The sequence below is a fragment of the Limulus polyphemus genome, unplaced genomic scaffold, assembly GCF_000517525.1.
Source record: "Limulus polyphemus unplaced genomic scaffold, Limulus_polyphemus-2.1.2 Scaffold1322, whole genome shotgun sequence".
NCBI classification, from domain to species: Eukaryota; Metazoa; Arthropoda; class Merostomata; order Xiphosura; family Limulidae; genus Limulus; species Limulus polyphemus.
The window spans coordinates 21,802-36,482 of record NW_013666932.1 but is presented as its reverse complement, the minus strand read 5'-3'; the positions used below and the strand labels follow the sequence as shown (position 1 = coordinate 36,482).

Here is a 14,681-nt window from a genome sequence, read left to right as displayed (position 1 = left end):
ATATTGGTTTAATGTAAGTGGCTATTGTTCAGGATGAACAATACTAAGGAAGGGGCAGTGTTACGACAGTGGAAGTCAACAGCATCATATATGACAACAGCATACAGAGATGTATGGTGAGTTATGGTGAGATTCAATGCCCATATTATGAACTTCATGAAGCTTTGAAAACCAATATAGTAGCAGTAGTGATGCTGAACCTTAATGGCAGTGGTGATTTCACCAGTAGATGGACTCCATGAATAACAACTAATGAGCTTCAAGGAGTGCAAACAGTGAACTCAGATGTTGCTTGGGTGTTTATTCATGTTCAGCAGGATACCGTATGATCTGCATAGAGATTTAAACACAGATGAGCACACAAAATCTCTGGTACTTATACAAGTACTATGACTGCATATTAATGTACTGATTTACTACAGAAACTTGGATCCTGATATGAGGTTTAGCTACTGGTTCTGAAGTTTTAGAGGCTGGAGATACATTGTACTTTACGTATTTCAAGAACTATAACTCGTCAAGGAGTGTCACTGAGTTTTTTTCTGACCCCGTTCATTTTGAAACATTGAAATGTTATTTAAGCACAGAATTGTGTGTGTGTATATATATATATATATATATATATACTGCTCAGAGGAGGAACCTGCCATGCCAGAAAACACCTTAGGCAGAGAATTGCAGCTTCTCCTTTACAGAGAATAGTCCTGAATATTTTTGCTAATTTGTTAATGGTTATCAAGAGATGTTGGTCATTGTAAATTACTTCATCAAGTAGGCCAAAGCTTTTCATCCACTGGTTGATGTCCTAGTGTGCCAATAAGGCATTAGCTGAACAGTACATTGAATGATTCAAAGGATTTGTAGAAACCTATGTGGATCAAAGAGCAAACCTTTAAAGTCTGGTTTATGAGCAAATTAAATGTCCCTGTTTACAAAATTCTTCCATGTCTGACTTAAAATTTAAAGTATAATCTTCGTGATAGTGTATAAGGCAACGGAGCAAGAGTTGACTCTTGTTTGGCCAAATGTACTAATGTCTGGACTTAAAACAAGCTTCCACTATCCAAAGTGTCACAATGCCTAGAGAAAATGTGGAGTATTTATGGTTAATGTATATGAAATTATGTTTCACCATACAGGTACGAAAGACATGTATCAAAACATAGTGAGGGCACGTAAGTTCGAGCACATAGTTCAGATTTGTTTTTGGTATACAACAGGAACACAGTAATGCTCCAGTTCTGGCAGGAGTGAGGACCATATTTTGTACTCAACAACCCAATTTACTAATGGGCTATTTATGTCATAGCATATGCGACATCGAGAAATAAAGTCATATGAATTATTGACATACCTCTCATGCACTTATTAGACAATAAATCAGTGGTTGAAGAGACAGATGACAGTGAAAGCTTCGTGTATAACTTGATTAATGACGAGGAAGATGCCACAAGTGCTTCCATGATTATTCATTATGAATCAAAGGAGAATGCCCTGGTTGCAAAATTGTTCAGTTATTCGGGGCATCAGTCATGTCATCAACAATGACCTGTCAATGATTGTGATTGCGATAGAGTTGACCAGCTATTAAGATGGTGTTATGACTCTTGGCTACAACCATGCACTGGTGGAGAAACCTAACACATTAAATGACATAGAATATCCCATATTTTGAACAATGGAGAGGAGTTATTTTGTGTTCTTACAGGGCAGGTCATCTGAAATTCGTTCAATAACACCCAAGATGATGTAGGCGCTCGTCAGTTAACACATTTAAAATTTGAACACTAAGTAGAAGTTGGGTTCCTTAATTTCTGAGCTATTGGAAGATTTTTAGTGTACAATATCTTGTACAGCTATGAGGTCAACAGCTGAAAGTTTAGTAATTTTTTCTAATATACCGAGTGGAGTTTATGGGTGATTCTAGGCCCCTTGATCTTAACTGATAAGACAACTGATGGTATTGGATACAGTACCCATAACGTTAATAGCTAAAATGAATAATTTATAATGATTGCAGTGATATGTGATAAATATAAAATTTATTATCTTTGCTTATCGAGTATGAATAACAGTCCAGATTGCGTGAATTGCACTTTAAAAGCTTTAGTCCATTAAATGTTGTCTGTAATTATTCCCTCATAATATCTATTGAGTTGGGTTTTCTACCATATAGATGGCAGCATGGTAGTGGAGGGTGCAGCTGCAAATATTGGTAGTTGGTCATGTTAACACAGGTGTATCAATGATGGTATGTTATATACTATATATACACATATATAAAATGTGTTATGCTAGGGAATACATATATTGTGCACAGCAATATACAGTTTTTTTGTCACATGTGGAATTTTTCATTTATGTTGTGAATTATGAACATGAGCATATATATATATATACAGAGAGCACAATCATCATGTAGAAGAGTAATGTCATTGATTCTGGTAAGTAATATGATATCTGTAAGTTTGCAAGCTTTCATTGACAAAGTAAACTTATTATTGTAGCTTACATCTCTTCGAGGGAAGTACAGAGTCTGCCTAATATTTCCACTGATAATAAGGGAAGAATATGTTCAATTTGGTAAAAGTGAAAAATTCATAAGCTTTCAAATTTTTTGAGGGTACCTGGTAAGTAGTATCCACCATCTAGTTAAGTACTTTTAATATAATAGTGGGATTGACTGTTACTTTTATAATGCGTCCAAAGCTAAAAATATGGAGTGTGCATCATATTGTGAGATGTAACATTAGACTTCCTGATCCACAACACAGCACACTTATTATTATGAGTTGCCCTACTTCACTGAAATATATCTCTGCCAGGACAAGCAGAAAATGGTGGGACAAGCAATATTCTATCTTAAAAGATTCTTTTCATGGTATTGTAACATTACCTTTAAATGATGTTATTTCATTCAATAATATGGGTTTTTTTTTCTGGTTTGCTGTACAATATATCATGTGTATTTCTTTATTACTTCATTACAATGTTTAAAGGTATATATATGTTACACACTCTCCTGCGTAAATGTCATGACATCTGGTGTTGTCCAAATATAAGATTAAGATTCCAATGCTAGGATTTAAACTTTGGTTGATATCAAATTCAAAATTAAGGATGACCTAAAGATAGAAGGAAAGAATGAGGTATACATTTGTCACAAACTAAACTTCTCTATAACATATTATATGAATATTTGTTTAATCATAATTTTTCCCCAAATTCTATATTAGTTTTCTGTACTTAGATACAAGTTCCATATGAACATAGTCGTTGATTTTACCTATAGGAACTGTTTCCCACGCCTTTAGGCTAAAGCCCAGACCTTGTTTATCTTCGCACTTGGTCTAATTACTGCATGCATTGTTGAGAGTGGTACGACAGGTTGTCTAGTATGCTGCTCATATACGAAGCCAGAAACTCTGGTTTCCCTCTTTTGTTAATGGGGCTCGGTGATTACGGCGATGACACGGCACTTTGAGAAATTCTGATCGATAGTAAGATTGAATATAATCCTAAGCAAAGCTAGTTCTCACTCAGATTTGCTGTCATGGTCGTTTGATGGAATTGTCTCCACATCCTTGAGTAACACCCATAGATAGATGGCTTGAAATAAAAGAATGTTCTCGTCTATGTTTCGCTTTTGTTCTGGAAATAATTATAACTCTGTTTAGCAAATCGTATCGAACCTCCCGTTATTATTGTGGTCTAGCATACCTATTGCTTTAAACTGTACATAAAAAGGTCACACGTTTTTCCACTTTAGTATAATCCATGGAACCCTGAATATCATATTTTTCATTTGTAAACAAAAGTCGCCAGTGAATTATTTGTTTTAGAAGTATCGTGTATCATTTGCAGCACAGTGTAAATGCGTACGACACATAGCATGTTGTCAATATCCTACTTAATGAAGGACTAATTAACTTTTTAATTAAGTTGCTTAGTTATTCAGTGCCGTATGAATATCAAATAGTCAGCTAAGTAATTAAACTCGACTTCTTCGGAGTTCATACCAAGATAATTGAAACTTGGAAATAAAAAATTCAATCAAGTGTATTGTTTTCCATTAATCTTATGTTTTCCTTTTTAAACGTTTACCCCAAAGTTATTGTTAAAGGGCAAATATATAGCTAGATATTAGGTGTTATTATTATATTATTCATAAAACTATATGACGAGCGTGGCCTAGTACTTAACGCGCCCAGATTGTGTATTCGCAGCATTTGCTCTGCATTTTGTGACCTTGGATAAGATGTAAGGATGACTGTCTAATAGGAACGGTAGGTCAGATAAGAGTAGCCCATTGTTGATAGTAGGTGCTGTTGACCAGCTGCCTTCCCTCTAATCTGTCAATTCAAAATTAGAGAAGGCTTTGCGCAGATAACCTGTTATGTGGCTTTGCGCAGACTACCCTTTGTGTAGCGCGAAAACAGCAACAGCAATTACACAACAATGTGTACATTACATTAGGCTGTAATGATAAGTCATCCCTTGTGGATTGCCTTTAATCACCTATTTTAGATAACTGGGTTCATTGCCTCTTATTTCATTATTTGAAAAAAAATGAATCATAATTTACTACATTTTATATATATATTTCAAATCTTTCTCAATTTCAGTGGCTGTTGTTATCGCCTTCTTTCTTTGCTGGGCTCCTTTTCACGTTCAACGTCTACTTGTCGTTTATGTCCATAGGGAACAATGGACTATGATGTTACGTACCCTGAATGAGGTTTTGTATTATCTTGGTGGTGAGTATTAGATTTTAAGACCATAATAATTATATTAAAAATATATTTTATTTTATATACATTGCAAATCGTGGTGTCTGTCTTAGCGTTCGTCTGTCTCCCGTTTGAGAAGCTGCGCACGCAGGTAAACCTCAACATTCACTTTTGAAATGACAGGAGAACAGGCAGGATATTCTACACTAAATTGTTAGGAATTAATCACACTATCATTTATATTTCAAAATGTGACGTAACTTAAAGAATAAAAATGTAGATTTACCGTATGTTATTTTTGACCGACTCTTAGCATGACTGATATACTCAACAATAACTTTTCGTGGTGGGTGGTATAAGTAGCTCAGAGCTTTGGGTTTGAGTGAAACTAAGAGTGCAACACAATTAATCTTTTTAAAAGTGCATGAAATAACTGAAATTGATAAATTAACATCAACTTAAACTTTTCTCGTCACTGGGGACGGGTACTTTTGCTTGTATAAATATATATGAAAAACAAGAACATGAAAATAATAGTTATTTGTTTCTTGTTATGCACAAAGTTACACAATGGGCTAGCTACAGGTATCGAAACCCGATATTTAACGACATAAGCTTTCAGACTTATCACTGAGCTACTGGTGCACATAACAGTTATATATCTTATTTCACAAAACCTTGAAAGTATACTAGATGTAAAATACATATAACAATTTATTTAAAATGATTTGAATCAGATATTATCTGATACGTAATTAAATTTGAACCTTAGGAAAGAGAATAATTCATATTATTATTTTTTTTAGATCTATCCGAATATTATAAAAATAGCTAATATTGTAAGTTCTGTTTTATTGTAAGGAAGCTGGAGAAAGTAGAAGAGATTTACATTAAATTTCAAATAACCAAAACTACTCTTCACAAGAAAGAAATATACGTTTTATATACAGGGATAGGACAAAGTTCACGTATAACCGTCATATTTTATTCTTTCGTTTCAATAGTTTCAACAAAAGGAACAGAGGCTTTCAGCAAATCATCAACTTGTTAGGTCACTTTTTTTAGTTGACGTTAGTAATTGAGGCAATCACGCAAAGCAACATAAGACTTGAAATGATTTTTAGCTATTCAATATCTTTGCTAAAAATAGAAAACGCTCTCAGAAAATAAGACCGGTTAAATAAAACTGAATGGTTTAACTATGACAAGCAATACCAACTAAGCTGCAGTGGCGCTCATTTAATTAATACGGTTTTCATCGATCAACAGAAACTATAAAGCATGGCAGTTAGGTCGGGCAAACACACACACAAATATATTGATTCAAACATATTTTCCTAGATCAACCTCACATCACATTAGTTTTTCTATTTGGTTTACACAGTTTTATGTGAAGTCTACATCAGCCAGAATCAACCTTACTTCACACAATCTTATGTGAAGTCTATACCAGCCAGAATCAACCTTACTTCACACCAATTTTATGTGAAGTCTATACCAGACAGAATCAACCTTACTTCACACAGTTTTATGTGAAGTCTATACCAGCCAGAATCAACTTTACTTCACACCAATTTTATGTGAAGTCTATACCAGCCAGAATCAACCTTACTTCACACCAATTTTATGTGAGGTTTATACCAATCAGTAGCAACCTTACCTCACACCAATTTTATGTGAAGTCTATACCAGCCAGAATCAACCTTACTTCACACCAGTTTTATGTAAGGTCTACACCAATCAGTAGCAACCTTACATCATACCAGTTTTATGTGAGGTTTGTACAAAGCAGCAGTAACCTTATTTTACACCAGTGTTTTAGGTGTACACCAACTGATAAAAACCTCATAGTACTCCACTTGTATGCGAGATATATATTCATTTAGGTTAAATCCTTCTTAAGACACTTCTGTTAAACGTAACAGTCAAGTTGAGTTTTACAAGGGCCTCCGGGCTTTTTGTCGAGTGTTAGACATTTCCTATAGCTTAGCATTCATTTTTATTCTTCCATATACGTACTCTCTGATTTAATAACTTCTATCCGAAGAGTGTTATTGTTTAAGTATTTTCGTGTGCTCGAGGCCTGCATTGATTTTGTCTATCAGCACAAACGCGAATCAATCTTTAGATCTTTTCACGTGACTAGATACATGTCAATACGTGTCTAGATGTCAGTTACTGTAGTGCCTCTCCTTGTATTAGTTCGTTTTTTATAGTGTTAGCTATTAAATGCCCTAATGCTCAGCCCAACTAAAGTAGTTTTTGATCTCTTGACTTGAAAACATATTGTGTCATCAGCCAATTTTGAAAATATTTAAGATTTCTTTTTTACCCACCTTCTACTTTTGATCACTTCTCAAAAATTGGGAGAATGTTTTAGATTTTTTTTCCCCTATAATCAGACCGAGAAGAATACCAGATACTCTGTTAGAAAAGTAAAACTGCCTAAGCTGAAGATGACTAAATCAAGCAGAGCACATAGTGTTTGATCAGGCTGCTTTGCCTCTATTGCACGTATCAAGGGTAATATAGTAGAAAAGACTATCAATATTTAATGGAACATTATTGATTTCTCATCTTAACAAAAGACGCCATTGTGTGATAAGACTTTCGGTTCGATTAACTTTGTTCATATCGTCATTTGGGATCGGATTTTTTTTTTCTTCCGTAAACTATTTTTAAATTTAAAAAATCATTTGTTAGCACAGTAAAACGTACGATGGGAATTGGTAGTATAATCAAAGATAACTAAATAAAATGAGCGAACTTTGTGACGGAACCAAACCACAATAAAATGGCGATTTGTATTTATTGGCTATCTTTATACAGATATCTTCGGATAACAATACGATTTGGTAAAATACGAAAACATAAAACACAAAATAAAACTAGCACTTTTTTAAAACCATATCAAAGTCAGAAATACCCAATTAAAGTGAACTGTTAGACTTTCGTCACTAGTTGTTTTGTGCTCTGTATCCTGACAGATTAAACTGATTATTATAATTATGTGTAATGTATTATATTGCGAATAATTTTCGTTGCATAAACCTAAATCCTAATTATTTCCATATAGTCCTAATTATGTGAAATTTCAGTTGTAATCACAGTATTGCATTAGTTTTAGGCTTAAACTGTATTCAATAAGGTAAATTTCAATCACAAAACCAAGCCTTAAAACTAGTAACGTCGCATGTATCAATCAAATAAAACCAGGGACAAACTACAGTGTGGGAGTGATAGGTTATGTTTAAGTAAAATAGGTATCCTACTGAGATGGAAATAACACAGTGGTGGGGATGCACCTTCTTCTCTTCAGTGCGACATGTGGCAGGAAATTAGAAGTTTAAAATTAAATGCAGGAGTAGATTCTATAGGGCACGTCTCACATCTGAAACTTGCATTCACTGTCTGCAACCAGTTTTAGGAAGACAGAATTAGCAATTAAGCCGAATAGAAATAACAAATGTCGTAAAATAGGTCATTATCGACAATCCAATAGGGATGATCAACGAAAATTACAGGTCACATAGTCACATGAACAGTATAATAATAAAAACTAAGCGTTCGACTTTGAGATACCCTACAAATACCATAAATTATAACATTTCCAATTTGTAGTTTGTATTCTAATATTCTAACGTTTCTTGTCTGTATACTCCGTATTTTTTACATGCATTCTTATATGATTGAAATATAATTTATAAATATATTAACAAACGTACCCACGTCTCATTTGCCTACTGAATACGGGCTAACGTGAAGCCGACATCAAATGAAATGGCTGCCTAACTTGAACCGTTCGTCCGGTTGATTATCTTTTGGAATTCCATTTTTGTTCAGGGGAGGAAGGGGGGCACCTGAGTTCGTCTAACAAATTTCGCCAACAGTAGATTTGTTCAGAGAATTCCTCACAACAACTTATAACGTCAAGACACCAAACAGACGAGCAACTCTACTTTAATATTTAAGCTTTTTATTTCTACTTTATAAATGATCAAAACAATGTATATTTGCATGGTCAAACCCGAAAATCGTTCATACTAATAAAACAAATGCTTTGTTTTATTTTCCCTTGTGTTCAACTTACATGTTTGTATATTTCTGCTTCTTTTTTGTTTGTTTGTTTTGAATTTCGCGCAAAGCTACACGAGGGCTATCTGCGCTAGGCGTTCCTAATTTAGCAGTGAAGACTAGAGGGAATGAAGCTAGTCATCCCCACCCACCGCCAACTCTTGGGCTACTCTTTTACCACATTATAACACCCCCACGGCTGAAAGGGCGAGCATGTTTGGTGGGACGGGGATTCGAACCCGCGACCCGCACATTGCGAGTCGAGCATCCTAACCACCTGGCCATTTTTCTGTTTCTCTGGTGCTACTGTTCTTGCGAGCAAGTGTTACGTAGTTGATCCGAAAGGATGATGATCAATGAAGTTTCATACACTTGATGATTGAGATCCTCCAGATAGTCTTTGCAATGTTTTCAATACAGTTCTTTAAAATTACATGCATATGCAAATTATTTTTTATTGTTTGTTTTTACGAGTGATTAATGTAAATAGAAATGCTTTTAAAGTCCCGATGAGCAAGATTACCGATTGTTACATCCTTTGTTTGTTTTACAGGTTGCCTCTACTATTTTAGCGCCACCATAAACCCTATTCTATACTCTTTGATGTCAGAAAAATACAGAGAAGCATTTAAGGCGGCTTTATGCTCTTCATCAAAAGAGATTCGTCCCAGAGACCACTCGACTTTTCGGGATCCACGTCGTCCGAGCCAGAACACCCTGGGTCCCAGCGAGCGTCATTTTTCAATACGGAGTGAGCGCAAATTCAGCGAAGAAGGTAAGATTTCAGAAGACAAATTACGTACCAGTGCCAGTGAAACCAACCTTCTACCAACAAATAAACACAGGCGATTGAGTTGTGGCCGAAACTTTGTTTCAACAGAAAATAAAATACCGGCTACATCTCCAGATAATACCAAAGAACCTGAGAAAGAAATGTCAGTTCATGATGACAAAGAAGCGGAAGCGAAAGAGGATACATTTTTAAATAATAATCGCAATGGCGTCAGCTTGGGCCTTGAACTTCCAGTCTCAGCAGGATCTTCCATTCGAAATGACATAACTTGTTCGCACATTTCTGAGTATCAAAATGGTAAAATCAAACATAAAAAGTGTCATGTGAGGAAATACGGTGGTATAAACATACCGAACATTCTTGTGACAAAATATGATTCTGAAAAATGTAGCATTGAACAACTATCGGCGAACAACAGAAAAATGTCAGAGCTGTTGTAAAGAACATAAAAACAAGAATTCCAGACTTAAATATCACAACACGCTTGATGTTTAATAGCAGTTATAAAAATGTAAATATGAATCAATAAAATTGAATTTCACTTAAAAGTAGCAATTTCTCTTCTTTACATTTTGTCAATCAATAGTAAATCTGAACTCGCGGTGTTTCATGGCTTCACTTTTTGTTGATAGTGTTTGTTCGTTTCTTTGTTATTAAGCACAAAGTTACAAATTTCTGTGCTGTGCTCACCGCGAGTATCCAAACCCGATTTTTAGCGTTATAAGCCCTCAGACTTGTCAGTGAGCGATCGGGGGACTTGTTGATAATATAATTGTATTCCAGCGTAAAAGAAAGAATTTTAATCACCACTGAATGTTGCTGCTAGTTTAGGCCTATTGAAAATGTATCACCTTTTAAACGTCACATTTCTTTAGCGCGACAGAATTAAATATTCAGTAGCAATGACATCCGATGAATTTCAATAAAAGGGGCACGCTAGTGTGAAATAGGACATCTGTTCAGAGAAACATTATTATTTATATACCGCATTGTTTAATTCCTAAATCCACAAATAAGGTGATATCGTCGGTTATCGACTGTGAGTCTGAGTAATGAAAGTCAGTATCTTTGCTCCAGTGGTAACTTTATTTGTACGCTACAAATGCTTTTTTTTTTCTTTATTAATCAAATCAAACAATTCTATATGTTGTGTTAAATATGATAGACAACAGCATATTAATTTGGTAATTAGAATAAACTAGATGGCTTAAAATGAATTATTCGTAAAAGTGAAGTTATAATTAATGTTTGAAGCAACAACTTTCTAAGAGACGTTAATAACAGACTTACGGCATCAAAAACATTTAATTAGCTTTATATTACTTAACAAACCACGCCGGTTCAACGTAGCTTCATTGATTTAAATTGATAGATATTTGTTGTCCTAGCTATACACAAATAATGTATAAACTGTCTGACAGCTGACTGTATTAGACATCCAGTCAAACCTCTGCTTGGTCTATTTTTATTGTGATGAGTCTTGTCTCATACACTAATTTTCCGCTTTTGTTATTCCTCTCACTTTCACTGTAGTCGCCTCTATTTCTACAAAATAGCCTCTACTATAGCTCATCGGAAATTTGGAGGTCTTATAACGCTAAAATTAGAGTTTCGATACCCGCTGCTGGCAGAGTACATTTAGCTCATTGTGTAACTTTATGCTAACCAATGAAGAAATCCTAAAAAATAAGATTGCTGTTTTAAACTGAAATAATCGTTTCGAAACTTTAAACATATAAACATTTTCAAAATATGAATAATTAAACTATAATTTCTCAGCTAGCACTAGTCTGTCATTTGACATTTACATAATCTCTTTAGAGCTTAAATTAAAAAAAAACAAACGTTCATTTAACTTGATCTTACTCAACCGAAATCTTGGTTAATTCCTCGTTAAGGTGTTTTCTCCTTTTAATTCTGGATAAGCTTCTATACTTCCACACACATCATCTGAATAATTTTAACTAATCTAAACCGTCATGTATTTACTGTTTGACTTGAACGAGCTTTTGATTCTTTTTGTCATCATGATATAGATGTATAAACTTCGCCATATGGCACTTTCACTTTATTTTATCTGTCTCATACACTTTATCTTGGACTGACGGGTAAGATCTTCACGAGAGCTTCCATTATCTTTCCTTTCCCCTTGGGTGCAGGAGTTTCAAAAGGTTCGGTTCTATCACCTCTTCTTTATATAGTCTGCATTGTTGATATGCTCATCTCTTAATCTCCCGCCCACCCCTTTTTAACAGAGCAATGATACAGCTCTCGTTGTTACCTGCAAAACAATGGTTACTCGCAACAAAATCTTAAGGGCTACAGTCAACGCCACTGATACCTTACTATTAATGCTAGCAAAACAAAGTCATCCTTTTACTGAGGTTTGAATCTACTACTTCTGCTACATTTGTATAAAGCCTCCATTCCCCATTGTCTGCTTTTTTTACCACAGACTACAACAGATTTTGAAGCATCGTGCCCTCCTGATAGTTTTCAGCATACAACTACTTAGTCCAGCTGGGAAACCTTATGATCATGGATCCTAATATATTTCAGAAAGTCGCCATTTTTCCGGATTCTTTATTCCTGTTTGTCACTATGGGGCACTATTACTGTCTGCTCAACATATGTCAAACCATTATGTAATGTCCTTGCAACCAGATTATCCTGCACATCCATATTATTAGTCATCACTCCTATATTTTCACATCGCCTGGCCGAAAAGAGACCGTAAACCTCTCGTTAAGATTTATTTTAACCATATTAAATCTTATTTAATGTAATATTGTAATTTGTTTTTATGTTTTAGTTATTCTACTTCCATTTTACTTAATTTAGTTATTTTGTTTCTTTTTCACTCATATCGTCTTACTCTAATATCATAATTCCAATTTCTAGGTTTATGTTATTTTAGTTTTATCTTACTTAACCTGGAAGAGTCCTCATTAAAGTAAAAGTTAACCTTATCTCATCACACTTAACCTAACATCATAGTTTCCTTTATAGGCTTGAATTATATTTAACCTAATCTTTCTTCTTTTATTTGGCTTGGTTTGTTCTATTGAGTACAATGCTAGATTGTTAATCTGATAGTCCTGATTCGCGTCCTCTTGTCACAATATTGCGTTCAGCCCTTTGGGACCACGTATGCATTATAAGAGTGACGGTCAAATCCCACTATTCAAATGAAGTAGCTCAAGAGTTGGTGGTTGGTTCTGTTTTCTCTCTAGACTATCAAAACAAGGACCGACTAACATAAATAGCTTATTTTTGGCTTTGCACGAATAAGCGAAAAAAACAAATAAATCTTATTTTAATCTCACCAAATTATTTCCTATTTGCGATTTAATTTATTCTCAACATATCTTACATAAACTAATTTGGTGATTTTTTCTAAAGTTTTAAATAAGATGTAAATAATAGTGATGATGATTTAATACAACTAACCATTATAATTTTCAATACCACTAACTAATTTTTTGTGAATATATCAGGATCATTATTAGGCTTTTTATCTATATTTATGTTACAGGTTATAGCATCATAACAGTTTTATGCCAAATGCAATATGCCTGAATATCTGGTTAGTTACTTATACTAAGACGCTGTCATTAATGTAAAAAATTGGCACCAAATAAATTTCGATAACATAGTGTAGATTTAGAGAGAACTACGCACAACACAGTTGGTGCAGTTGATATAGTGTAAATATAGAGAGAAATATGCACAACACAGTTGGTACAGTTGGTTAGCATCAATTCAAGTCACATCAAATGTTCAATTTACTCTCCATTTATTTCTAGAAAATACGAGATAGGACATCGTAGACAGCAGCACACCTTCAGTGACAAACATCGCGTAATGTGAAGCAAAATTTTTACTCAAGTGTTTACAGTGGATAGCCAAACAATCCTACTAACATCATACTCATACTTTTAACTGTAATTCTTAATGATGTGATAGCCCAGTTACAGTTTCATGATCACTTTGCAGCGATATCTATGCTTTTTTTTTATAATATTGTTACGTCTCTGGTCGTTTGTTAATTTCCGGTATAAATTATTCCCGAGGAATTTCAGTGATACAAGTCCTTTCTTGAATAAAACTAGTTTATTCTTTCTCAATAGAACTTTGCAATACACAGAATTTCCACAGTCACTTTAACTTCAACACAAGCTATAATTCACAACGATTCACGCAGTTTACTTATGGTCACTACCGCTCGCTTGACTCAAGTATCTGTCTCTATATCTCTCTATCTGCAATTATTATCTCCGCTTTATTTGCCGGGCTTATATACTAAAATAGAGGGTTTCCTTCTAGAAACCCATGACGTGTTATTAGAGTCACGGACAACAGAGTTTTGGTCCTGCACCATTGTACTTCAACATGCAATCACACCTTCTGGGTTTTTGAAGTTAATCAAGCATTTCAATGATGCATGGTCCACTCGAATGGTAGTAGTGGTAATGTTCGATAAACACTACAATTGTAAACATTTTGTTCTTTGTCATGTAGTACCAATATTCAATACTTGTCAACATATAACTGGCATGTGTGATTATAAGCTGCACACCTTCCATTGCCTGTTATAATATCACTGTAATTTCACTATTACTAGCATTTGTATTGAAGATTAATGAAATCTTACTTGTGATAAATGAAAACTGGATCATTAACTAAAGAATATTTTAATCACTCATATATTTGATTGCAGTCTTTAGTCAATCTAAAAGGTGAAATAAGTTTAGTTTGAGGAGACAATGGTGCTGACACGTTTATAACGTTAGCCATAAACATTGATGATATGATCCACAGCCTAGAAAGCTGATGGCTTACTTCTGAGCCTCAGGCTAAGAATTATAAATCTTTAACCATTGTAAACTTTATGGGATCAGTGGAAATTTCATACTTGTATTACAAATGTATTACAAAGAAAATCTACACTTATATGCATTATTACATACTTTCCTGACTTTACGTTCAAACCCATTTTCTTCATTTGGTGAAACGTCATTATCAGGTTCTCAGAAGCAGACTGAAATATATATATACAGGAACCAGTATTTCATTAACAGATG

The 14,681-nt window shown here is 34.4% G+C and overlaps 1 protein-coding gene across 2 annotated transcripts in view; it reads left to right on the top strand.

The window, feature by feature from the left end:
• The window catches only part of LOC106463090 (neuropeptides capa receptor-like), an 82,280-nt gene extending 72,135 nt beyond the window's left edge, over positions 1-10,145 (top strand). For both annotated transcript variants that reach the window (XM_013923061.2, XM_013923060.2), the window contains exons 4-5: positions 4,626-4,757; positions 9,358-10,145. In XM_013923061.2, the coding sequence (XP_013778515.1) occupies positions 4,626-4,757; positions 9,358-10,037 (812 nt within the window). In that variant the 3' untranslated portion in view covers positions 10,038-10,145. The remainder of the gene's footprint in view (positions 1-4,625; positions 4,758-9,357) is intronic.
• The last annotated feature ends 4,536 nt before the right edge of the window (positions 10,146-14,681 follow it).